At 46.0% G+C, this 27,882-nt stretch overlaps 2 protein-coding genes across 2 annotated transcripts in view; one reads left to right on the plus strand and one right to left on the minus strand.

The window, feature by feature from the left end:
- The window catches only part of GAS6 (growth arrest specific 6), an 83,985-nt gene extending 78,929 nt beyond the window's left edge, over nucleotides 1-5,056 (plus strand). The window contains exon 15 of the mRNA XM_065417284.1: nucleotides 4,905-5,056. Coding sequence (XP_065273356.1) covers nucleotides 4,905-5,056 — 152 coding nt within the window. The remainder of the gene's footprint in view (nucleotides 1-4,904) is intronic.
- A 5,322-nt stretch (nucleotides 5,057-10,378) lies between these two features.
- The window catches only part of TMEM255B (transmembrane protein 255B), a 136,463-nt gene continuing 118,959 nt past the window's right edge, over nucleotides 10,379-27,882 (minus strand). Inside the window, exons 8-9 of the mRNA XM_065406665.1 lie at nucleotides 21,798-21,941; nucleotides 10,379-10,546 (exon numbers count right to left, since the gene is read on the minus strand). Coding sequence (XP_065262737.1) covers nucleotides 10,379-10,546; nucleotides 21,798-21,941 — 312 coding nt within the window. The remainder of the gene's footprint in view (nucleotides 10,547-21,797; nucleotides 21,942-27,882) is intronic.

Consider the following 27,882-nt stretch of genomic DNA (forward strand, 5'->3'; position numbering starts at 1 on the left):
TATCACAGTAAGCTTTTCATTTAACGGTTTTATTGTGTGCTTTTTGCCTTTTAATCTTTGTGTTTAAGGAGGCTAGGTGATAGAATTATAGAAATTAGTAATAATATCAACAATTTTCTTCTAATCTAATCTATTGGCATGTGCTAAATTTCTGTCTTTTTTCTGGCTTCAGTATTTATATGGCCACTAGTGGGCATTGAATAAAAGGTTTTCTATGTGCCCATTAAAGCTCTCTTAGAAGGGTGAGATAATTCTGTTAATTTAGGAAGCATTATTGCCTTCAGCTCCTTTCCAGAGAATCTTATTAACTTCTTTATAGACAATGTAGTTGTAGCCCTGTTGGTCCCAGGCTATTAAAGAAACAAGGTGGGTGAGGTAATATCTTTTATTGGACCAACTTCTGTTGGTGAGAGAGACAAGCTTTTGAGCCATGCAGAGCACGTCTTCAGGTCTGGGAAAGGTACTTCCAGCATCACAGCTCAGTGCAGGGTGGAACAGATTGTTTAGCATAACTAGACAGCACATTCTAGGGGACCATTCAAGGTAGAGTTGCCCGTTAACACCTCTGCAGTCATAAGACCAAAAGAGGTGGTTAGTGGGTTACAGCTTGTTGTAATAAGCCATTAATTCAGTATCTCTATTCAGTCCATGATTTTTAGTGTCTAGCAGAGTTAGGCCTTGTCTACACTATGAAGTTTTGCTGGCAAAACAGGGGAGGTGTACACACTACAAAGCTACTTTTGGTGGCAAAACTCTGCGGTTTTGCCAACAAAATAAAACCACTTCAGCAACAGGCATAAAGTTTTTTGTGGCAAAGTTAAAGTGACAAAGCATCTGTGTAGCCACTGCTGTTTGTTTTGTCAACATAACTGGCTTCCACCAGTTTCCCACAATGCCTGCTGTGACCGCTCTGCTTACTGTTTTGATCTCTGCTGACCTGCAGGCATGCGCCCCTCCCCTTTCAAAGTTCCGGGAAGTATCTGACAACTGAGCATGCTGCTCTGTTTGGGGAACAAAGAGCAAATCATTAAGGCCTGGTCTACACTACGCCTTTAATTCGGATTTAGTGGCTTTAATTCGAATTAACTCTGGAACCGTCCACACAACGAAGCCATTTAATTCGAATTAAAGAGCCCTTTAATTCGATTTCTGTACTCCTCCTCGACGAGAGGAGTAGCGTCAAAATCGGTATTGTTAATCCGAATTAAGGTTAGTGTGGCCGCAATTCGATGTTATTGGCAATTAGATGTTATTGGCTACCCACAATGCAACGCTCTGGAAATCGATGCTACTACGGTAGCTTGGACGCACACCACCGAATTAATGGTGCCTAGTGTGGCCGAATACATTCGAATTTATAAAATCGGTTTCCTAAATTCGAATTATATAAATTCGGATTAATCCTGTAGTGTAGACATACCCTAACATGGAATACTCCTGTTCTGCCCTGCACTAGGAACACAGCTGCAGGCAGACTGCAGCTGCGGGGAGAAGTGGGGGGGAAGACTGCTGTGCTGCTTTGACATTCCTCAGCTATGGTTGCCAACTGTCTAATCACACAAACCCAAACACCCTTGCCCTGCCCCTTCCCAAGGCCACACTCCTGCCCACCCTTCTCTGAGGCCCCACCCCCGACTCACTCCATCCCCCCTCCTTCCGTCACTTGCTCTCCCCCACGCTCACTCACTTTCACTGAGCCGGGGCAGAGGGTTGAGGTGCGGTCTCTGGGTTGGTGGGTAGGGCACAGGGGTTCGGAGAGCGGGAGAGGCCTCCACTCAGCATGGGGCAGGGGGTTGGGGTTCAGGCTCTGGGATGGAGTTTTGGAGGGGGCTCAGGGCTGTGGCAGGGGGTTGGGCTGCGGGAGAGGGTTCAGGGTGTGGGCTCTGGGCAGGGCCGGCTCTAACTTTTTTGCTGCCCCAAGCAGCAAAAAAAAGCGCCGCCCCGCCGAGCCCCCCCCCGCCGAGCGCCGCCCCGCCGGAGCCCGCCCCCCCCGCCGAAGCGCGCCCCCCCCGCGGAATGCCGCGCCGCGCTGCCCCCCGCCACCCCAAGATTGGCCGCCCCTTACCAGGTGCCGCCCCAAACATGTGCTTGGTTGCCTGGTGCCTGGAGCCGGCCCGGGCTCTGGGAGGGAGTGTGGATGTGAGAGGGGGCTCAGGATTGGGGCAGTGGGTTGGGGTATGGGCTCTGGGAGGGAGTTTGGATGTGGGAGGGGGCTCAGGTCTGGGGGTTGGGGTGCGGGAGGAGGTGTGGGCTCCGGCTGGGCCTTGCTTATCTCGGGGAGCTCCCGGAAGCGGTGGCATGTCTCTGCGTCTCCTAGGCTCAGGGGAGGTCAGGTGGCTCCGCACGCTGTCCCTGCCTGCAGGCACCACCCCCGCAGCTCCTATTGGCTGCGGTGTTGGTGCTCAGGGTGGGGGCAGCGCGCAGAGACCCCTTGGCTGCCCTGCGCCTAGGAGTCGGACATGCCAGCCGCTTCCGGGAGCCATGCCGAGCCAGGGCAGATAAGGAGCCTGCCTTAGCGGACTTTTGGCTTGTTAAAAACTCCCAGATTGCTTTTAATAGCAACTGGGAGATTGAGGCCGATTCTGGGAGACTCCCAGCCAACCCTATCCTCAGCACAGAGAGCTCAGGATGCTGCTCCTGGCAGCTGAGGAGGCTGTGGGAGAACTTGGAAGGAATCACAGAACCATAGGCAGGCAGGCAGAGCGGGCTGCTTTGGGAGAGACTGCTGTGCCAAGCAGAGCTGGGAGCTGATGCGTGGGGGTGTCCCCCTCCCCCTGCCTCAGAATAGGTCAGTCAGTCTGCTGTCTCCCCTGCCCCAGACACCCAGTCTCCTCTCCCTCCCCCCACACACTTCAGTTGAAAAAGCGGCTGACAATCTACTATGATGCCCTGGAACAATAGGATTAAGAAGCCTGCATCGTGTGACGCTGTACCTGCCCCATGAGGCATTGCAAACCCTTCCCAGAGCACCTTGCAGCCAGTTGCACAGTGGGATAGCTACCACAGTGCACTGCTCTCTGTGTGGATGCAAGAGCTGTTAGTGTGGCTGCACTCCGCCAACACAAGGAATTAGTGTGGGCATGCAGCAGCGGCTTTAATTAAAGTGGCATAACTTTTGCCGACATAACTTTATAGTGTAGACAAGGCCTTAGGAATTTAAACTCCCAGGCTCGCCTTTTGAAAGTGTTGTGCAGGTTCCCCTTGAGGATGAGGACTGATAAGTCAGAGAGTGATCACTTTGTGAAAAGAGTTCCAGTATTGCCAACCTCTAATGTTCAAAAAATCATGAGTTAGGCTCACCAAATATCATGAGAATAGCTTTAAAAACATGAGATTATGTAAAAAAAATAGATTTTTGTTTGCCTTCTGCTTTTTGAGCCTTTAGGGTGCACTGGGGTCACATTTGAAGCTTTCTCCACAGCCACAAGGGCTAGAAACTTAATTTTTCTTTAAGAATGAAGGCTGAAATCATCACATATCCACTTGACTCCAGGAGCTGGAACTTTAATAATTACCATGCGACTCATGACAAAATCATGAGAGTTGGCAACACTGCCAGGTGATAGGGTGTTTCTGTCTTTTATCATTGTCCTGTGTGAGTTCATCGTGATTATCTGGTTTCACCCACATAGTTGTTGTTGGGGCATTTAGTGCACTGGATGAGGTACACCGCATGTTGTGATAGGCATTTGTAGGATCCATGGATCTTGAAAGGTGTGTTATTGGGGGGGGGTTGGGGGTCGTAGTGTGGAGATATGTCTGCAGGTTTTGCATCTGTTCTGGCAGGGTCTGGTGCCCCTTTGAGTTGGTGTGTCTGCCACCAGACCCTGCCAGACAGCCCCGGCGGAGCCTTCCCAAAAGTGAGGGGCTAAAGCCCCTGCCCTCTCTATGGCCCCATCCCCACCCTCTGAGGCCACACCCCCGGCCAAGCCAGAAGCCAGAGCAGGCCAGGAGCCATGGACCCTCCACCTGCACAGGGCGGGGGAAGGCGAGAGCAGCCCCCAGCCTGTGTACCCGCCCTGCGGGTCCCCCGCCCAGGACAAGTGGAGGGTTCCTGGCTTCCCACAGCTGCCCATGTGGCTCTTACGCTGACCTGGCTCTGGCCGGGGAATGGGGCCTTGGAGATGCAGCCCGGCCATGGTAAGAGCCACGTGGCCAGGCAGCTGTGAGTACCTGTGGAACCTCCACCTGCCCTGGGTGGGAGGTCCAGGGACGGGGACACGGGCCGGGGGCTGCTCTCAGGCCTCCTATCCTGAGCAGGTGGAGGGTCTGTGGTGCGGCACCCCCTGCTGCCCAGGCTCCCTGGCTGGGCTCCAGCTGCTGGCCTGGCCGGGAGGCGGGGCCTCAGGGGGAAGAGGAGGGGCGGGGAGCCCTTGGTGAAAAGTGGAAGGGCCATGGCCCCTGGCCACCCCTATTCTGGCGCCACTGCTGCCAGAATAACAGATGCAAAACCTGCATCTGTTGTGCGGGCAGGGGCTGTGGGTCTATTACAGCAGTGGGTGGGTGAGGCTTTGTGGTCTGTGTTATGCAGGAGGTCAGACTAAATGATGGTCCCTTCTGGCCTTAAAGTCTGAGTCTAAGTTGAAATGGAAAAGTGATGAGGGTCTAATGTTCAAAGTGTGGGACCAGACCCTCAGCTGATGTAAACTGGCATTGCTCTATTGAGGCCAATGAACCTACGCTGATTTACACCAGCTGAGGATCCCTTCAAGAAAAGGCCCTAAATATGAAACAGTGTTCTTGCATTCTGCTTACCGTGAGGGTGGAATGGAAGGGTGCAGAAGTGGGGAGAGGAAATGGGAATGTATTCGAATTAATCCAAGTACCAGTCATCTAAACTTGGTAGGGATGGTGTTTATTGAAATTTAAGGAAGTTAAAGAAATTTTCTTCTGCTTTTACACAGATGTTCCTGTCACTTCCACTCCAGTCACTGCATTCTACCATGGCTGCATGACTGTGAAGATGAATAATAAGGCACTGGACTTAGATGAGGCTTTTTACAAGCACGGTGACATCACATCACATTCTTGTCCTCCAACTGAGACTGGTCAATAGGTACCACTGCAATGTAGAAGTTTTATATTCAAAAATTTTCCATGCTTTTTTTAAGGTATAAATTATTCAGACTTCCCGCACTATGTGTATAGTTTCTCTTAAACACTGAAGTTATGTAGGCGCTACTGATCCTCACAAGTCAAATTGATTATTGAAATATTTCTTTGCTTTGAGGCTTAGAGTTTGTAATATATTTGTAAATAGTTCAGAAGACTAAGATTAATAATCCAAAAGTGAAGATTATACCTAAAGTGAATGTTAAGACTGTAAAAAGACAGAGGGATAGCTGTAATGCAGAAAACCTGGTAATATGTCAGTGTGAACTGGAAGAAAAATAATATTGCTGTATTATTTTTATTACCAAACACTGCTTTCTGATTTACAAAATATGAAAGAATAAAATATTTACATAAAATTTCTTACCTGCACTGAGATTGTTTCTTGGAGATGATTTCAGACTGTGGATGATTTGCAGAGCCGATACCATTTTATTCATATTTCAGTGACTACTGTGTTCATTGGCCTCTGAAAAACTGTAAGTAGGCTCTAGACTAGAGAGCAAGCTCATATTTAGGTGGCAGGGGAGATGTGTGGGTGTGGGTTTTTTAGGATTTGTTTTGTAAGATGCTCTCCAGAGATAACAGGCTCAGTCACAACCTTGAGAAAAAGCTCTTGGTCAATGGAGAACTTGAAAGTGAGAGGAAAAATTAGGTCAGCAGGAAACAATTAAAAGGAAAGCCTAGCTCAGGTAGAAGCCAAAGTGTCTTATGTCAGTAATCAGTGAGGCAAGTGATGAAAGATATCAAGAACAGGGAATATCATGCAGTGATGTAACTTTTGCTACTTAATTTTTAGGCTGGCTCACTCACCATGAGCCTATAGGAGCGCTGAGGCTTTGTGATTAAGTGTGAGCTACCCAGGTTGAATAGCAGTGTGGCTGAGACTGTGGGCTTATTCACCAGAGTGTGCAGCAGAACAAAGTGTGTTAATTTCTATGCTTACCAGCAAGGGCTCTTCAGGATAGACACGGTAGGCTTTGCCAACGCTGTTTTAGGCGGATCGGACTATCTTTCTCACTGCTGCACACTGGCTCTGTGCAAATTTGTGTGTGTGTTTTGTCTGCTCACTTTCAGCTGTTGCTAGCCTCCAGATAGGTTACTAGCATGGGGACAGGTCCTGCAAGGTACTGAGCATCTCTTGAGATGATGTCATCCAGAGGATTCTAGGATGATTGGAATTCCTCCAGAGACACTTGAAAGCATGCAGCACTTGGCCCATATTTTGCATTAGAGTAACAAATTGAGAGTGATAAATATCTTGTTATGGTTAGAATTCAAACATTTTATGGATGAGGATATCTTGGAGTACAGCTAGAATTTCATGCATAGTGCAAATAACACTGGGTATGCCAGTGTTTTGATTCAAGATTTTCTTTTTGTTTAAGGAATTTTTTAAAATAAACTCTAGATTCGTTAGGTGACAAATTATTTTACAAAGAGAGTCAGAGCAATGACTTCTGGGGCTTGCAAGGGTCAGTATGGCACAGACCCAAGTTTACTAATCTTTTTATAGATATTCTGTAGCACTTATATACAGTGTTTTACCTGGTCAAAGTTAGAGAGAGGGTCAACAGATTAACCTAATAACCTCCAAATTTGCCCACAGTTGTAGCCAAACTATCCAGATAGAACTTTCCCCAGGAAAAGGATGGGCAACTGGATAGAGTATCCCACATTTAAAAAAAAATCCTTACTGCCAAATGTGTTTGGAAGAGGGATATGGCAGCTGTACTGTATCTATCCACTAGATAATGCAACATCAAGACTGACTGGTTCCCTGAGCCAGACAGTCAAGGGTCATGCAGCAAGACTGAAAAGCTCAGGTCTGCAGCTTCAGTCAAGCAACAAGCTTTTTGTGCTTTAAAGAAGGACAAATAGCAGAAGTCCATGCACATTCAAAGGGGACCAGATAAAAGTTCTGAAGGACATTTATTCACTAAAAGTAAATGAAAAAGGGGACAGGCTTACAGGAGGAAGGTGAATAGGTCGTGTATACCAGTAATAATTTCATTTGTCTTACCTTTTGAGGAATGGGGGGAGAGAAAGCCAAATACTCCGGATGCTGCTTCTGTTAGGAGATGATGATGGATCAACTGGTGACATGATTAGGACCTAGGAAATGTTTTATTCAGGTTTCTCATTTCCAGCCTTACTGGGGAATGCATACGTATCATAGCCTATGGTGATTCTCTATTGTATTGTTTTTCCTGGTCATTTCAGGTCTTTTCCTACATCAATATCCCATCCTTCCAACTTGAAGTAGCTCTAAAGAAAACAGCACAAGCTTGGAAGACATCTGACACTTCCTACTAACTGGAGGAACAAAACCCAGTTTAAGCTTTGTTCTTTTCGAAGAGCACCTGCTAGCAAAATAGTTTCACCTCTAGCATTTGTGTTATTTCTGCAGTACTTCCCAAATAAATAGCTGTGAGGCATATATGAGTCACAAATCTGTGTGACCTTTGTTAAAGCCAGTGGTTCTATTTATAGTGCCAGAATTATCTTGGATACTGAAAAGAAGAATTTTGTGGTATGAGGTGGTGCTGTGCAATTCCACACTCGACATTACGTGAAAGAGACTATAACAGTGTACTGTGCTTAAAAAAGTTAATTGAAATAATTGACACACATGGGAAATGCATCATTTTGATGCAAAAATTGCTCCAATTATTTGTGTGTGTAAAGACTTTATACACCTACTTTATGTGGACAAAAAGTTAGGATTTACAGTATAAAAATATGGAGAATATAGGAATGTGTATTATTTCTAAACTGATGACATCTGTAATACTATACAGCAGCGCTCAGATGGGGGGGGGGGGGAAGGTGAGGGTGATGATAGGGGGGTTTCTTCCACACACCTTTGTTTTCTAACTGGCAGCAGTTGAGATGTCAGAGTAGGACACATACCTACCTCCTCTCCCTCTCAATCAATTGTACAGAAACAGTGAAATCTCCATTCCCCCCCCCCTCCCTTTTGAAGCAGTTCATGTAGTTCACTAAGCCACTGAAGTTAATGGTGTCGGTCCATTCTAAAACTTAGGGTTGACACCATGTGCCTTCTATGCTTCTAACCAGCCAAAATTCTCATTATACAAAACTGAATATATGTGCCTGAGGAACTGATCTGTTTGTTGTTGTTCGTACAGCCATGGAAATCCAATCACTTACGATAAACTAAAATCACTAGCTCATGTGTTTTGAAAGTAACTTACCCTTCTCTCCACCTTGCTTAAAATCTTTCTTTCTTTCTTTCTTTTTTTTTTTTAAGCTTGAGTGCAAAAATTCTGTTTGCCTTGCTCCTGCAAGGCAACTCCCTGTGCCTTCTTCAATAAGCCCAAACCTAGCCCTGATCCTTTTCAGAAACCATTCTGAACTGAATAGGTAGGTTTCTCTGGTGCATTTTGAATAACATTTCATATTTTGTATTTGTCCTTTTTTTTTTTTTTTTGTACATCAATAGAAAACTCATTGATGGATGGAAACTTCCACATAATTTTATGATCTTTTGCTGTGATTTCAGCTGTTCAAATGTTCACATCCTTTGAAGGAAAGCAGTCTAGTATTCTTAATAGATTTTTATTTTTTTTTACTGTAACAACTGCTTAAAAACTTAAGGATAAAATATGTCCCCCTTCCCATTTTGCACTTTGACTGTTGGGAAACTTTTTTTAAGTTTCCAATGTGGCACTGGATTAATTGTTGCCCAATGAGCTAGGTCCATGGAGCAAACTACATTTCCTGTGCTGTCCCACAGTCCTGCTGTGGCAAAGAACACTGAGGCCCTTGGGGTGCGGCAGGAGGAATCAGCAACTCAGGGAGTCATTAATTAATTATTTTCATCCTTGTTTAAGCACTATCATGGCTGATTATGGCAGCATAGAGCTGAGAATAGTGCTTGCTACTATCCAGAAGAGGGAGTACAAGATAATGTCTTTCCTTTGGATGCTACCTCCACAGGAGTTACTGTGTGTATATGTATTTTTAAATTCTCTGTAGTGGGAGGCTGGAAGGGAAAAAACGCAAAAAGGAATACTCTGAGCATTCACCAATGCATTGCTACAACTTCAAAACTACTGGACAGGTCTCTTTTTACATAATAATTTAGGTCGATATGCAGCATTTTAGTTTCCATTTTTACTAGAAAAGGAATCAGTTGCCCCCATCTCATCTGCCTTTTACAGTATATGGAAAAATACAGAGTTCAGTACTGTTCTAAGTATTATATACAGGTTCAATACTTAACTGGAAATTGCATCTTTAGCTCACTGATATGACATTTTATCATTGTTAGTATTAGCTGGACTGGTACACAATTCAAACATTTCAAACAGAATTAAAACAGCCCTGTTCAAATAAAATTTTATATTTGTACCTTTTCAGAATAGGACAATACTAATTGGGATCTTGACCTCTGAATTTTGCTTCCCCTTTCTTGTGATGTGTACACCGACTTAGGTACAGTATTATGGGTACGTCCAGACTACCCGCCGATCGATCGATCTATCGGGGATCGATATATCGCGTCTCATCTAGATGCGATATATCGATCCCCGAACGCGCTCCCATCGACTCCGGAACTCCGCCAGGACAAGCGGCGGTAGCGGAGTCGACGGGAGCCGCGGCTGTCGATCCCGCGAGGTAAGTCGAAATATGATACGTCAACTTCAGCTACGCTATTCCTGTAGCTGAAGTTGCATATCTTACATCGACACCCCCCCCCCCAGTGTAGACCAAACAAACACAGCATATTTTATTGTTAAATAATTGTTACACAGTATTTATTGGAACAACATTTTTACCAAAAAGGGGCTCTTAACTGAATAGTATAAGGGGGGGAAAAATCTGGTTTCTTTCAATCCAGACTCCCCACTTGTATCCACCAGACTATAAGAGTTCTAATTCAGAAGTATCACTCTATACTGGTTTATGAAAATGGAACCAAGTATTCTAAGTGTTTTTCTTTGTTTGTTCTAGTGAAAAAAAGTCACTATGTATTATGCTAAGAGAGAAAATCATGCTCATGTTAGCCATACAGCAATGTCCCAATTGACTACATGCAAACTGTGTGGTGACTGATACCTTCCTCTGGTGACACGCCTGCCTTAGTTTCCAGGATTCTGGTTAGCTCACAGTGAGTTGGGGTTAAAAGTAGAACAATCATAGAACACAAAACAGTTTCCTTAATAGTCTGCTGCCTGTGCAGCTCAGAGTTTCCAAAGATGTCTTTAAAAAAAATTCAGTTAAAATGTAATTCTGTGTTCTAGGGTGCATACGGTGGAGGCTTTTCTTCTGGCAGGAAGTAAGTTGGTGTGTATAGTGGCGGGGCATTGGGTGGGAGACCATAGTTCGAGCTGGACTGAGATGGAGGCTGAGTATCATCAGATAAAGAAATATCAGTAGATGATGATGCTGGAAAATGGCTTGCAGGCTGTAATTAAACAAAGAAAAAAATGCCATCTTCAGTAAGGGATTACAGACATGTTTGCAGCTATACTGTATTAAATGTATATAATATGTACCATTAAACCTCTCAAACATCTTTAATGTGCACATCCCTGTGGTGGTGGTAACACGTTAAGACTGTGACATACAGTGTATATCGAGGTGAGACAGTTTACACTTATCACTTAAGTTAGTCTTAATATGAGTTTTATGCATGCAATTCACCCTTCATCTAGGCAACTGAATAAAATATATATATATATTTTTTTTGGCAAAAGAGGATGCTCTAGTCCCCCAGGTAAGTCAGTATAGCAGAGTGGGCTTTAAGGGATATGCAGTTGTTTATTTAAAATTCATATTGCTACCTGGAAACTATCCTAGGGCTGTAGGCATTATATATAATAAGTTACCTCTTTTGATCTCATAAGCTAGTCAAAGGTCAGGGCTCTGTACAAACTGTTGGTGGAGTCTGGTATCTTTGATGCAATCTTGTTTGTCTACAAACCACATACAAAATTCTATTTCCCTGAACAGAGGAGCAACCAAACATCAGGGCAGCATCCTTGCTCTCTAACCAAAAACCTCTTTCAGCTAGCAACCTCCCTACCCCCCAAAAAGGTCTCTCTCTCTCTAGGCTTTTTCCAGGATTCTGCTCCCAGCTGTGTCTGCTTGTCTCTCTTGTGCTTCTTCACTCTCATATATCCACCTCCCCACTGTGGAGTCCTCTGCCCACTCAGTTCAAATTACGGGGCAGGCTCACATGCCCCTTGTGTCTTAGCTGTAAGGTGAAGCTGTTTGGCTGTCTATTTTAAATGAGGGGTAGAAGTCATAACAATTTAAGTAAGGTTTAACCTGACCCACAATATCTTATTTCAGTATAGGATGCTTATTCTTTGATCCACTTCATGGCCCCCTGGGTAAGTGTGCGTGGAGGGATGTATGTATGTATAGATAGATAGATAGATTTGGATATATAATGTGTGTAACTGACTGGATTGTAATACTCTGGCTCCTTTTGGATTTGGACTGGAGGGAGGAGCTCTAGGTGCTTACAAAGCAGCTCATCTTCAACCATTAATGCTTTACCCACTTTGTTAAAAGCAAAAGGGCACATTGACACTATTTTAAATATGAGTTTTGCCATTGACTTCAGTGGGGCCAGGATTTCATCCTTGACCCTCAGATGTTAATCACCTGCCATTCCAAGGGTGTCAGCTGAAGTGTTGAGGGCCCAGCTCTGAAGTGCTCAGATTCAAAGACCCTGAAATTTTTCAATTAAAAAAAAAAAAAAGGCTATTTTCAAGATAAGGGAAATGCAAAATCTGACAAGTAAATGCCACTGTCCCAGGTACTTAACATTTAAAAATCATCCATAATTTTCTAGAATAGTGGTATTCTAGTACTGGCAACCATTACAACTAGGTAAATTTCTCCTTTGAACAGCACAGTGGATCTCAGATCTGGCATTCTACTCTCTACATGCATGGACTTCTCAATGAGAACTCTGTGCAAGCAGAGATATTAAAGCTTTGGAGTCAAGAAGCCTCTGTGTGCTTCTGAGAAGATAATTCCCTCCTCTGTTTACAGATGGGGTTGATTTAAACAGCTTTAATAAGGCCTGAGAGAGGGGATTTTGTCATAATCTTATTTCTAAGGATACAAATGCATGGTTACAGCACATACACTCACAACAACTACTAACCATATTGTAAGAGAAGTTAAAACATTCTGATATTTTCACACTAGGCCTAGAGTCTTCTCTGTTGTCTAGTTTCTCCTTTGTCAGTAACATCTAGACCAACCACCACTACTGCAATCACAATTATTTGTTCAATTATCCATTCAGGTGATCAGGGATGTTGCCAATGAGAGTGACTACACTGTAGCATTAGAGTAAACTGTGCTATAAGCCAATTTTAGAATTAGCTCTAACATGGTAAATAAACTCTGGCTTATATCTGTGTAAAGCAGTTTGTTTTCAAAAAATAATAGTCTACCTTTTTATAACAATATGATTCTCTACTAGCTATTTCACAGCCACTCAGTATGTTGACCAGTTGAGATTAGCACAATGTGGACTCGGGTCTAGTCCCTGAATTTTTAGCTGTTACCTCACGAAGCAGGGACTGCCATGGGGTTAAATTATTAAAAGTGCCTAAGTCCCATTTTCCAGAGTTAGGAATTTAGGCCCAGATCCTCAAAGGTATTTAGGCCTCTAGAAATCAATGAGTTAGGTGCCTAAATACCTTTGAGGATCCCTTATGAGGCTAGATCTCAGAGAGACTCAGTGGGACTTACTTAGGCGGCTAAGTCAACAAAGCACTCCACCCAGCACTTAGGTGGCTTTGCATATGCCTATCCATGGAAACACTGTCTCTTTAGGCCTCTAACTCTGAGCACACCCCCAGAGTCAGGCCCCACACAAAAGACAGGTGTGTGTGTCCTGACCTAGTGGTTAGGGCACTCGAGCAGGGATCTGACGTTGGGTCTCTCACATCCCAGCTATGTGTCTCCTACATTAGTGCCCTAACCACTGGGCTGCAGCGTCACTGCTTGGCTCTAAATGCTGCAGCAGATACCTCTGGAATGCCTGGGTGCTTTCAGGGCTTCTAGGGTATCTGCAAGTGAGCTGGGAGACCTGGCCCTGCAGCAAGGAGCCTGGAAGCCTTGAGAATCCCAGCTGGTTCCAGGGCTCTCTGGGCTACTAGACTCCCTGCTGTGGAGCCAGGAGCCCTTTTCTCTTAGGCTCATAGCCAGCTTCCAACTCAGCTCTCTCAAGATCCCGTTCTGAGGCAGAAAACTCCCCTTTCAGTGCATGGGAGCCTGGGCACCTCACGTGGAGGTGGGGGTTCCACTGGGTCTGGGTACCTAAGAGTTAGACATCGCAATGCTCAGCATTGCAACTTCCACATCCCTTTGTACATCTCGCCCTAAGTCACTTTTGAAAATGGGATTTAGGCACTTTTGAAAATTTTGCTCATGTTCTATACAAATAACTAACACGGCACCCTCAATGTGATTAGGTCTTTAGTGTGAAAGCGGACCAGCGGGTGGTAACTCTCATTTCTGCTTTCTGTAAATGTGAGCTAAGCTTTGGGTTAGGACAAAAGATTTAGGCAGTAGTTGAGGTGGGTAATGTCTAAGAATTTGGCCATTTCAGAACAGATTATTTACAAAATGTCCAAAAATGGAAACAAGTATTAGACATCATGCACTGAACATCTTCACCAATCATGAGTTTGCTTACATACGTAAGCCTTTATACTAGTGCTGTAACTCATTCCCTCCACACAGCAATGTGATTCTCTCATACATGGAGCAAGGCAGTTTTTTCCCCAGAAGGATTAATAGCTTTCACCTGTGGAGACTAAAGCTTGCATCTGATCTCTCCTGGCGTGCAGGTGCTTCCTGCCTCTGATTGTGATGAACAGAAGAAAAGGCAAATGAACACACTTCCAAAAATATTTAACAATATAGGGAAATACTGAAGAATTTTGGATAAAATAGTGACAGAGATTTATTTTTGAAAGGTGAGGGTTTTTTTATATGCCAGAACACGAAATACTTAATAGTCATCTCTTCAGTTTAGTTATTTTCTGTGTCATATCTTTTGGTTGTTCTTCACGCCAATTTCTCTACTCTCAGGTCATACTGATTTGAACTTGATAATCTTTAGAAAGTCACAGCTCCATTGCCAGTTGAAAATGATCCCTGATTACTAGCCTTTCTCTAGCACATTAAGGTCTATAACACACACAGGAGCGAGTAATTGTGGTGAATTAAATGACCACATTCAGTTTTCAGAATCTGAAGTTCTAAGATTGGAGGGTATCATTTGCATGCAGGCTTTTCTGTGGTGCTTATTACTTTACTTTCCTGGCCTTCATCATGGTAGTATCTGAGCACTTAACAAACATTAATGAATTTTTATCTGCACAACACTCCTGCGAGGCACAGACTTATTAATTATTTCCATTCTACAGATGAAGAACCAAGGTACAGAGATTAAGTGATGTGCCTAAGGTCACACAGGAGGTCTGTGGCAGAGCTAGGAACTGACTTCAGGGCCCCCAAGTCCAGTGCTGAGCTTTACCCACAAGTCCTTCCTTTCCATCAGGACTTTGACAAACTGCTGCCTGGGGCAACAGCAGAGCAGTACAGTGTATTCAATTAAAGGAAGGGTGGTGAGCGGCAGCACCTAGATCAATAGAGACAGCAAACTCAACAGCAGCGTTTTAAAAAAAAAAAAAAGCCCTTGTCACAGGCCAATGTCATGGAAGAGCAGAAAGGTAATGGAGCCAGTAGTTGCAGATGCAGCAGGGAATGCCGGGGATTTCAGGGCAGCAGCAAAGGATCAAACATTAGCTGTTTGAGTAGATGCAGCTGTGAATTCTGTGTGTGCGCACGCGCACGCACATGCCCTTGTGGGGAAATAGAGCAGGGTGGCCTTCTTTCCGATAACCAAGATCCTGGGCCTGAAGACCCTGAAACATCTCCCCTAGAAATCTGCCATACTAAGGACTTTCGTGGGTAATGGGGTAGGCCTAAAAGCCTGAACCAAACTGCTCAAATCAGTTTGTAAGGCTAGGCCCAGTCAAAAGCAGCAACAGAGGAGGGAAAAATACAGAGTTAGGGCTAAAAGTTAAAGAAACCGCAAGGCTTTAGAAATATGATAACCGCAAGCTACGGAAATAACGTAATATGCTCGATATTAAGAAATTGTTTTGCAGACAGTTAATCATCCTTGCTGCTATAATTATTTGAAAAATTTTCCATAGTCCAGCTATCTGCAAACTGGCCCCCCCCTTAAGCCTTTACTGAAATCCCCCGGAAAATGACATAGTCCGAGTCTTGAGAAATGTACCCAAGCTAGGGCCGAGCACCACCCCTGCGGAAACCACCAAGCGCCCTTCTACCCAAACAAACACCCACTACTCGGAAATTAAGTCAGAGGGTAGGGAGGGGGGTGAGAAGACTGACCCCAACCCCTGCTTCCTAGCTCGTGATCAGCTCATGTGCAACCCCTGCTCAGCTTGTGATTTGCCCCCAATGATTTAATTCATGACGTATTGTTTGTACCCTGCTTGTGGTTTAATGGAATAAAAGCAGCCTGTGAGCTGTTGCTAGGTGTGCTAGTTCCTGAACGGCACCCCAAACGCGTTTGGTATGTATTGCAATAAAGGCCTCAGGCTCTGAGTCTGTGAACTAAAATCACTGCGTGGGTGATTCTTTCCACGACACCCTCTGCACCAGAGAGAAAGAACTTTGCCTAGCAGTACCCGCAGAGGTGGTGCTTATGCCCTGTGGCCGTAGCCCCTCCCCTGGCTGTGTAGGGGCAGCGCCAGCCCAATCCCTTCAGTTCCTTCTCACTGATCATGGCTAGAGTCCGAGCTTTATGGAATCTTCACCTCCCACTTTCACTCTCCGTTTTCTGACTAGTACCTTAGGCTTAGTTTAAGTGTTAGTAGAGTATTTGGCAGCCTTGTGTGATGCCCTCACCAGGGTTCAAGGATTTTCCATCATAGAGGGGGGCCATCCTCAAGAGCAACCCCCACAGCAGATGCTTGTTGAAGGACACATTAAAGAAAGTGGCTCACTCTGCAAGTCAGTCACAAAAAGGATTTGCAGTTGAAGCAGCATCTTTCTGGAGCAGGACATGAGGCCCACTTTGGCTCTGAGGCCCTCATCTGATAGTTGGTCACCTTCAGATCTGGCAAATGATGCCACTCTGCACTTGGTGTCTCCCTCGAGGAAAAGGGGTCATTCACTCCCCTCTGGTGTGGCCAGGAAGAGGTCCCATAAAATGAGCCGGGACCATTCCATGGCTTAGCGAGATTCCTCCTCCTCTTCTAGGAGTGCTGACCAGCACTGCACTCCCTCTGGCATGTGGGATGGAGCAGGTCCATCCACCCGCTCCTCAGTACCATGTGGTGAGCAGCAAGGGCCTGTACTGTTGACTCCAGTTCCGGCCAAGGGACATCCATTGAGTCTGGTACCGATGATGTTGGCACCAGTGCTGATGGTCTTCACATTGATGGCATATGAGCCGGCATCAGACCTGCTTTGCCTCTCAATCCTGGACCTCTACTAGTTCATGAGTTCTCCGGTGCTATGGCATCTACCAGCTAGTCCTCCATTGTGCCCCTGGCACCCTCTGGCTAAGTCAGAGATGCCAGGTACGCTGGCACTGCAGTTCCTACTACCTGTGCCGCAGACTGTGGATTTGAGGTTGGGATTGGCACAGAAGGCCTCCTTGAAGTTGGTGCATCCTTCAGCACCATCATTGTCTTGGCGGCAGATCCCATCATTGAGTGCAGTGCCAGTGCCTCTCCCAGTACCAAGTAGGAGCATGTCCCATTCGGTGCCACTGGTGCTGATTCCCCACTCCTCTTCAGCACTGATGCTGCCTCCTGATTGGGCTTCAAATGAGTCTGAGTGGTTCTTTGCCCCATCAGGGCTGGCTCCCATATTGTCACCACAGAACCTCCGGAATTCCTCAAGGTCAGGGTTGTCCTCGGATAGGCATCAGAGATCACCCTCAGATCATTATTCGCACTGAGATCGGCATCTACTCCACAGTCAGGACAGTGGTTCTTGTCCCAATGCTTGCTGGCCACCAATGCCTTATGCGTATGCCCAGTGGCTTCCTTGGAATCTCTGAGATCACACTCTAGAGCGCGATCACTGTTCCCGACAGTGACTCCTGCTTCCATACCGTCTCAGCTGCAATTAACCGCTGAGTCCATTCCCTTATCCCCTGGGACCTATGGAGCTCTTCCAACCAGATCCTGTGGTGCAAGAATAGAATCCATCATAGGTGCAGCAAACCGCCTCCTTGTCCTCCCCGGATGAATCTATTGTGCTGGAATCTTCCTCTCCCTCAGTGTACGAGGACTTACTTTAAGGCATACGAGGGCCTCCCAAGATAGCAGCCATACACCTCAGGTATCCAGGCAGAATTCCTGCCGGAGAGCACACACAAGCTGCTGGATATTCTCCAATCATCAGCTCCAGGGAGAGTAGCCTTCCTGCTAAATGAGGCTCTCAAGGAGCCTGCAAAGGCCTTCTGGAATACCCCAGCTTCATTGTCCCCTATGGCGAAGAGATCAGAGAAAAAGTACTTGATTCCAATGCAAGGGTGTGAGGGTTTCTACTCCAACCTGGCACATACCTCCCTGCTGGTGACTGCAGCAAATGACAGTGCTCAGCAGGGCAGGTATAAATTAAATGAACATCAGAATCCGTCAGGCTTTGGTCTCTAAATATGACTTTGTCAATTGGGCAGCCATGTCTAAGCTCGCAGACAACTTGCCAGAACCCTCCAGGGAAAAGCTTTTTTGGCAGTTGTTGAGGAAGGGAGCATGGTTGCCAAGACATTATTGCAGCAGCCAGAATTATGGCATCAGCTGTCACCATGAGGAGGGCCTTACAGCTGCAGAATTATGGCACTGCGCCCTATATGCAGCAGACCATTGAGGCATCCCGAGATACTTTGCGGACTTTGGGAGTGTATATTCCGGTTGTTAAGAGACGCCACCATAACGGTCAGCGGACGCAACAGCAATTCTGCTCTCAGCGTTTTTTTGGACAATCGTCCCTTCCTGTGCAGCAGCAGGACTATACCATAAAGAGCCACAGATCCCAGAAGAGAAGGTCCTGTGGTTCAGGGTTTAACCAACTGGACCTCTCCTGGTGCCGAGTAAGCAGCCATTTTGATTTGTGTGTCCAGGACAGCAGTCCAGTGGTAATCTCTCCTCCATCTCCCCTGTTCGGGGACGGGTTGGCCTGCTTTTACAGTGTTTGGGACTTCAGGTCAGGTTATGCCAGTGGTTCTCAAACTTTTGCATTGGCGACCCCTTTCACACAGCAAGCCTCTGAGTGCGACACCCCCTCCCCTTATACATTAAAAACAGATATTTAACTCTATTATAAATGTTGGAGGAGAAGTGGGGTTTGGGGTGGAGGCTGACCTCGTGACCCCCTCAGGGGTCACGACCCTGTTTGAGAACCCCTGGGTTATGCCATACAGTTCCTCTCCATCCCTCCTCCCCACCCACTACCACATCCCTTTTCAGGGACCCCCTCATGAGACACTGCTACTTGAGCAGGTTCAGTTTTTACTGGCTTTGGGGGCAATACAGGAGGTCCCCCTGTAACATCAGGGGCATGGGTTCTACTCCTGCTATTTCCTAGTCCCAAAGACCAAGGGAGGGATGAGACTTATCCTCAATCTCCTGCTCGGCCAAATGGAAGCAATTCTCGGTATGGTCATTAGCCTGGGGAGTTCAACCGATGCTGCCTTGTATCCAGGACGTTTTGGAGTACTTGTTACACCTTCAGCCTTCTGGTCTTGCACTTAGTTAATTGGGAGTCCACCTGGCTGCAATTCCAGCATTTCATCTGCCCATCAATAGAAGTCTGTGTTTTCAAAGCCCATGCAGTGAGGTGCTTGAAAGGAGTCACTCATCTCCACCCACCAGTTAAAGAGCAATTTCCTTTGTGGGACTTAATACTGTCTTAGTGGCTCTTACGGGACCTCCGTTTGAGCCTCTGGAAACTTCTTCCTTCCCTCTTCTGTGTCAGAAATCTGCCTTCCTTGTGGTGATAACATCTGCAAAGTGTCTGTGAGTTGCAGGCTTTGATGGCAGAACCTCCTTATGGGTCATTTTCCAGAAACAAAGTAACCTTGCGGCCAGACCCTAAGTTTTTATCTCAGGTGGTTTCCCAGTTTTACATGAACCAAGTTATATATCTACCAGTGTTCTTCCCTAAGCTGCACTGAACCCCAGAGAAGCAACGTCTTCACACACTGAATGTCAGGCGATGTCTAGCTTTTTATCTGGATAGAACTAAACCTTTCCGTTCCTCACCTTGTCTGTTTGTTTCAGATGTGGACAACTGAAGGGTCAAGCAGACTCGTCACAGACCATCTCCAGGTGGATAACTTCCTGTAGCATGACAGGATATGAAGTAGCTGAGAGCTATGAGCTCATTCCATGAGCGCTCCGGCGACGTCAACAGAATTTCTAAATGACATTCCTACATTGGACACTTGCAGGGCAGCCATTTGGTCCTCTGTGCATAGTTTTGCAAACCACTCTGCCATTATGCCTGCGTTCAGATCAGATGCAAACTTCAGGAAGGCGGTCCTGCCGTCCTCCTTTATATAGATTTGTCATAACTATAAAGGGAAGGGTAACAACCCTCCTGTGTACAATACTTTAAAAACCCCTCCTGGCCAGAGACACCAAAATCCTTTTACTTGTAAAGGGTTAAGAAGCTCAGGTAACCTGGCTGACACCTGACCCACAGGACCAATAAGGGGTCAATATACTTTCAAATCTTGGTGGGGGGAAGGTTTTTGTTTGTGCTATTTGTTTTGGGGGTTGTTCGCTCTTGGGACTAAGAGGGACCAGACATCAATCCATGCTCTCCAAATCTTCTAAACAAGTCTCTCATATTTCAAACTTGTAAGTAACAGCCAGGCAAGGCGTGTTAGTTTTATCTTTGTTTTCTCAACTTGTAAATGTTCCTTTTGCTAGAGGGTTTACCTCTGTTTGCTGTAACTTTGAACCTAAGGCTAGAGGGGGTTCCTCTGGGCTCTTTGAATCTGCTTACCCTGTAAAGTTATTTTCCATCCTGATTGTACAGAGATGATTTTTACCTTTTCTTTAATTACAATTCTTCTTTTAAGAACCTGATTGATTTTTTCATTGTTTTAAGATCCAAGGATTTTGGATCTGTGTTCACCAGGACTAATTGGTGAGGGTATACTCTCAAGCCTTTCCTTTCACCCAGGAAAAGGGGTGTAAAGACTTTGGGGGGGGGGAGAATTAGTCTCAAATCTGCCCAGGAAAGGGGGGGTTAGAGACTTGGGAAATATTTGGGGAAAGGCAGAGTTCCAAGTGGCTCTTCCCTAAGATTTGGAACACACTTGGTGGTGGCAGCTTACTGATAACCTAACCTGGTAAATAAGCTTAGGGGGCTTTCAGGCGGGTTCCCACATCTGTACGGAAGGAACCTTGACAAGACTCTTGAGCCGCACTGCTTGGGAAGCACCCACACATGGAATACCCAGCTGTAGCTACTTGAAGAAGAAAGAATCGTCACCTACCCATAAATGTTGCTCTTCACAATGCGAGGCAGATGTCTGTTCTACAACCTGCCCTCGGTCTCCTCTGCATCGGAGGCTGTACTCCTGACATTGGGGGGTGAAGGAACTGAGGGGGCCAGGGTAGTGCCACCCTTATACGGCCTGGGGAGGGGCTGTGGCCGCAGGGGGCGAGTCCGGCCACTACAGGCACTGCTATGCAAAGTTCTCCAGCTCTGGTGGCTGGGGTGTGTACACACCTGTACACGGAGTACATGTCTGCACAACAGTTACAATGAGGTGACCTTTTTTGTGTGTGTGTGGAGCCAGAGTAGCAGCGGAAAGATGGGGGAGCAGATTAGATTTCTTTGGCTAATTTTGCTAGTCCAGGCGCCAAAGTGAATTCCTCACTCCATGCTTGTTCAAAATTCAAATTATTCTCAGGCAATTGCCATTTTAGGATTCAGTTTGTTTCAGTCAATATAGAGGATTAGTGACCACGAGAACCGTGCTTCAAAGTTAATACCCCATATATAGAGCAATGGCCCTTCATGCTGCTATTGATGCTATTATTAACCCAGGCTGTTCCCTATGCATGGGGGAAAACTGTAATGCTTTCACCTTATCATCCTTCCTTAAAACCTACCTCTGCTGCCATGCTTACAAATCACTCCCATCTGGCACTGAGTAGGCAAGTCGTGAGGTGGGAAGTTTTGCTTTTCCGCTAAACCGGTCTCATTTATGCTTCTCATCCTCCCAGACTTCCCCACTTCTTTGTTTTGTCCACCTACTGTGTCCTGTCTGCTCTAAAGTTAGTTTCCAGGGCAAGGATTGTCTTTGTTTATCTATACAGCACCTAATACCATGAGATTCTGATCCTTGATTGGGGTTCCTAAGCACTACCAAGGAACAAATAATGATCAATGAAGAAACCTGTGGGGGAAGATCTAAAAACAGTATCTGGACTGACCTTTTCTGTAAAAATAGAGGAGAGTCTGTGTCTTAGGCAACCAATCCATCTTCCCCTCCACCTCCAACTCCCCCAAAACCCCACAGCAGACAAGATTTAGCAGTGCAGGAGTTATACGACAGAGAAGCATCTGGCTTTCAAGAGGATTAACAAGAAAAATACCATTTTGTACTCTACCTGAAGAGGTAAAGGATAGGATGAATATGCAGGAAGAGCTGCTGCAGAGGGACAAAAACCGGCATATGTCAGGATCTGCTGGGCTGGATTGTACAAGATCTGAGGAGGCGGGGCAGAACTAAAGGCAATTTGGGATAGAGGTGCCTGATGAACACAAAAGACAACAACTTGTTAGCAAAATGCAACCATGGATTAGGAAAAAGGAAAACTATTTTGACTACATCAAACTGACTGATCAGATCATTTGACAATGTTTGATTTCTCTATTTTCTTATTTCCCCAGCATAAAAAATACACACACTGTACAAGTCATTTCCCCCTTCATACTAATAAAAATGTTATTTTCTACTTTGATTGTACCAGCCATCCAAGAGTCTCAAACATTAATACATGAACCCTCACAATACCACTGTACCCTCTAGAGAAGTAAGTTAGGAAACCAAGGAACTTTGAAATTAAAGCCTCCTCCCCACCCCCACACATACTTTTACTTTACTCTCTAGAAATAGGGTGTTCGCGGGGGGGGGGGGGGGGGTGTTGGTCTGAAGTGACACAGCTGCTTTCTTTTTCACCTTAAGAAATGTCCAGCGCTTCCTCAGGCCTTGCTGACGATGCAGTGGGCAGGACTCCAGCCCAAGAAGCACCAAGCCTAGAACCCATGAAGCATGTGGGGGGGCAGCCTTGACCTCTGCCCCCAAAAGCACCCCTAACCCCACAATTTTCCACTTCTCCAGGCACATAATATCCCTACTTCTTGCCATCACTGAGCAAGCATGCTGCTGCACTCACTCTGCAGTAGCAGAAATGAACTGATGCTATAAGGCTTTTTCCCCTCTTGCTCTTGAGACACATGCAGTGGCACATACCCTTTCTAGCACTTGCTATTCGTGGCCTGGCCTCCCACCACCTTTGTTCAACCAGGGAAGAGACTGTTGCAGCACTCCTTACTCCAGAACCCCTTTGTTGTCTCCCTACCCGCATGGGCCTGATCCAATGAGTAGCCAGTGTTTTTCTGGAGGTTCTTTTAAAATTAACCTGGCAAATCATCACATCTTGCAAAGGTGACATATGGGTCAGGATTCAGCTGCTGCTTTACTAATAGTTTCTGTACATGTAAAACGGGTGGGCAAATTATGGCCCGTGGGCTGGATCCAGCCCCTCAGGGCTTTGGATCTGGCCTGTGGGATTGCCACCCAAGTGGTGTCATGGGCCCCGTGCTGCTCCCAGAAGCGGCCGGCACCACATCCAGGGGAAGGGGGGGGGCAGAGGACTCCGTGCGCTGCCCTTGCCTGTGGGTACCTCCCCCGCAGCTCCCATTGGCCAGGAACGGGGAACCACGGCCAAAGGGAGCTTCGGGGGAAGTACCCACAGGCAAGGGCAATGCACGGCGCCCTCTGCCCCCCCTTTCCCAGGGCCGCAGGGATGTGGTGCCAGCCGCTTCCCGGAGCGGCGCAGGGCCAGGGCAGGCAGAGAGCCTGTCTTAGCCCCACTGCCACGCTGGAGCTGCTCCAGGTAAGTGGCGCTGGGCTGGAGCCCAGACCCTGAACCCCTCCTGTACCCCACACCCCAACCCCCTGCCCTGAGCCCCCTGCCTGCACCCCAACACCCTGCCCTACCCTGCACCCCTCCTGCACCCTGAGCCCCCTCCCGCACTCTGCACCCCTCCATGCACCCCTGCCCTGAGCCCCCTCCCGCACTGTGCACTCCAACCCCCTTCCTGTGAGGTCTGTGAGGCCTAAGTGAGGAAACGTCTACACGTTCACATTCACGCTGATTTGGGAAGGTGGCACCTACAAACATTTCCACGATGATGGGGGCTGAAGGCTTCCTTTGGATTTTGTGTAACACCAAGGCCCATGTCAGTGCTTAACACATAACATGGGACATAAGAAGAATGATTTTCTATCAAATGTTGGATCGATACATAATTATATAGAAATAATAAAAATACATAAACGTAATTACAGTAATAACTTTACTGGGTGTTTCTACGGAAGGGGCTGACTCTGAGCTTATTGCATGGAGGTAGCCATGTCCCTGTGAAATCACTTTACTGAAATTGCAAGGATCGTCCTCCCATTGGTTTCAACAGAAAAAACAGTCGACTAAGCCCTGTTCTAGGTGAATTTCAACATGTAGCTAAGCTGTCAGGGGGTGCTTTTTTCTAATTAACATGAGTTTTATAGACATCTAATACAAACATGTACATTAAGACAGAACTGCCAATGCTTCTGGCCCAGATCCTAAATATCTTTGTGGAGCTGGGCCTCTCTTCCTCCATGGCTGGAGAAAGGAAAGTGTGGAACAGAGAGACATCCCCTACTCCAGAGAAATAGTGAGAACAAGCTAATGAGAGTAAGGCCTTTCAAGCTGCCATGTGGCTCAGCCCTGAATCAGAATGAAGCATGAAATGTAGGCTGAGACTTATCGATCCGTTGATATAAACCAAGACAGACACATTTTTTCAACAGCAACATGAAACACGGGTATTCTATTGGTATTCATTGCAGTTAGCCAACTTCTTTACTTGTTACATGCTACATATGTTGGTCCTTCTCACCACAATCTCTGTGAAAACTTTTAAAACCACTGTGCCAGAAACTCAGGCACCAGAAGCAACTATGTTCCAATTTTTGGAAGACAAAATATTATTTTCTGTGCAGGAAAATCTGATGGGTTTCAAAGCAATTGCACTTTGTTTTTCAGCTCATTCTCACACCACCATAGCTATAACGTAGCTATAACTCCCCTAAGCTACACATGATTTTTACTAGACATCCTCGCTGTCTCTTTTAGATTTCATCCTTAAAGAAATGCCCTCAGGAACTGTAAAGGACAATTTCTATATAAACCTTCACAATGCCTGTGGTATTTCTGAGAAGATTACATCATGAAAAAACAGATGATTATGATTCTCTCACCCCAAATTTTATTTTTTTTATATCAACCCCATGCCCTTTTGCATGCCTTTCCTTGCCGAACTTTGTGTTTTCTGAGGCCCCAGTATCCTAACAGCTGTTTATTGATACACAGCTACTGAAATAAAGTAGCAAATCAGTAAACCAGATAGTGTAGGTTGCCCAAAAGGAGACTGGAAAATCATTTGCTGTAGTGAATAACAGGAGTTCTATTATTGATTTTTATAACGTTTGACACTGTTGTGGGGTTTCTCTGTTTAACACATGTTTGTGGTGATTTACACAGATTTAGTCGTAAGCAGATAAAGTGCTCACTCCCACCCCTCCGCTCCTGCTGCAGAGGAAACTTAAGCAGCTCTCTGATTTCCTCAGCTTTGTCGGGAGCTGAACAAACTTGCCCCACACTGAGATGATGTTGCATGACCGCTGCTGTAGTTTCATTCCATTGCTTTTTGCTGCTTGGATGCTTGCTTGGCCTGAATGCCCAAATCTGTAAATGCAAGCTCAGCCTTTCCAGCATATTGTGATGTGTGAGGGTATGAAATTTGGTCACAATTATTCTGTTTCTTGTAGGAACATTTCAATAGCTTTGCACCCCTCATGAGCAGTGATAGTAAATCAATGCTTGCAGAGGGATGAGTTTCACCCCAAAGAGTATTTCTGGAGCAAAAGACCAGTCCAAGGTCTATGCAACACCTAAATTCCCCTTTAAGCCTTAGCTTAAGTAAAAGTGGGATTTATGTGTTGTATAAGCCTTGTGTTGGCCCTCTGCACAGGAGTGGATTTCACCATTATCACCTAATTCTCAGAGGAGCATTCCCAACTCCTATTGGTTTTGGGAAAGCTTAATTTAATTTAATTACCTTTTAACCTGCCTTGTAAGGTTTATAAGCCACCTTCCCATTACTTATCTGCATCTGTACGTTGTGTCTCTGCCCACAGCAGCCCTGCTAGCCTGGAGAAATGTGTTGTTAAAATTAAATGTATCTTTATAGCATTTAGTAATGCAGCCATTGTCCTTCAGAGCACCCACAGCAGATGTTACAGAAACAAATTGGAGATTTCCAGTGCTGGGTAGAAGACTGAGGTGATGTCTCAGTCTCCAAAAAGATGGAAATTTAATTCTTGATGTAGCAGTGGTGCTCACAAAGTGATCAAGTGAGGGCTTCAGAAGAGAAAAAGACTTCACAACAATCTGGCACTAGCCACACCACCACCCAATGGGAAGTACTGAAAAGGCTTCCTCCTTTCACCTCTTTGCCCTAGCTAATATATCCCAAGGAGTAGAAGCTTACAACAGCTGAAATGGGTAGTAGTCAAACCTGACACACACACACAGCAGGACATTTAAAATGGATCCAATGTGGTTGATCACTATGTTTCAGATAAATCTTGACCACTGCAGGAGACTGGCCTGAACAAAGCTACTGGCCCGGGGACCCAGGAAAAGCAACATTTCAATCATTTCCAAAGTAAGAGGGAAGAGTAGAGACAAAAAAAGGGAAGACCAGGAGAAGAATGAAGCAGAAGGGCTGTGTCAGCATTAGTTAAAATTGGCTCTGTAATTCTCCCCTCTGCTCAGGAATCTCCTGATTCTTCTCCTTCCTGTTCTACCCGCTCATTTTTACATGTGCCCTTTCCCCATGTGTGTCTATGGAACATGAGTAACACTGGAAAGCAGCTTGTTCTCCCTTCAGGAAAGGAGGCACAGGCTGTTCATTACTAGATGGCTGTGTTTCATTACCGGCACTGTGGGAACACTCTTCATACCACTTCCCCTTGAGTCACCAAATCCCCCTCACGCCTCAGAGTAAACGATACTCTGCTGCGTGTTTGCACATTGCTTGTGCAAAATGGCTGTGTGGTTGTTTGCCGAATGTAGGAGGGGAATTGTATACTGGTGTACATTGTGCAGCCTCTTAACGATGTTTTTTTTTAAATAACTCACATGGCCCTGCTATAATAAAATGTTTCTAAAAGCCCTGAATCATGACACAGAGTTAGTTACTGATAGCTTGTTTTCCTGTGTGTGTTTTGCTGAAGGAGCACACTGGGGTGGTTGTGCCGGAATAGGAGGAATATATTTTATAAGCAGTGGTCCCCAAACTGTGAAGCGTGCCCCCCTAGAGTGGTGTGGAGGAACATTCGGGGGGGGCATGCAGCTCCTCCCCCAACCTCGTTTAGCCCCCAGTCCTGCTCCACCTCCAGGCCCTCTCCGCCCCCAGACCAGCTCCGCCCCCAGCCCCAGCTCCTCCCCCATCCCCAGTTCCACACAAAATAGCTTACACTCCCCATCACGCAGCAAAGGCAAACATCACATCACTGTTTCAACCTGCCCTTTAGGCAGGGGCCTCTGTAGCTACAGGTTGACCAGCATTGTCTGAATCAGTCCTGGCCCCTACTGAGCCACAGAAGATGCACACCAGGAATTAATGTAGCGACAAGCAACATTAACTTATGCATGGTCTTTTGCAGCTAAATGAAGGCAGCTTTGCTGGACGCAATGCTCCCTGGTCCCTCCACCCTCCTCTTGCTTTTGGCAAGTGATACCCCAAAGACTAATGAATATTGTAAAGTAAACACTGCTGTGGTGGTGGCTGCTCCTGAGGGGAAGGGAGGAAGCATGTCTTTTCCATCTGTGCTGTTTCTGTGCTAGCCCCGTGTAATCACAGTAACCTGGGTTTGAGCCGCTCCCCATTGCAGAACAGCCAGGAACATACAGCCATGTATTTTGGAATCATTTTATCCACACTTAATCACAGCCACCTCTTCAGCACAGCGCAGCAGCTACTGTCCTCACACACCACCACTGCACAGCGGGTTAGGGCAGGCTGAGGCAGGGAAGAAGAACGGGATCTCTTATGGAAACCAAAAAGGGAATTTAGGTTAGCAGAATGTAATAGTTCACATCAGAACCTGGCTGATACTCCAGAGCTAATCCCTGCTCTTTGGAACACAATCACACAATCTTTAATATTCACAAGTGGTTAGGACCTCGGTTTCATATATCTATTAAATTGGCACCACCTGCACCAAACTGGCACCTTCTAGCACCATGCTGGGCCAATGGTTCAGTGCTGACTCAGAAAAAAGAGGCCACTTACTGAACCACCCACATGACTTGCTACAGATGCCAGCTTCTTACGTACACGTGTATTAACCAGGCC

This window comes from Emys orbicularis, chromosome 1, assembly GCF_028017835.1.
Source record: "Emys orbicularis isolate rEmyOrb1 chromosome 1, rEmyOrb1.hap1, whole genome shotgun sequence".
Taxonomy (NCBI): domain Eukaryota; kingdom Metazoa; phylum Chordata; order Testudines; family Emydidae; genus Emys; species Emys orbicularis.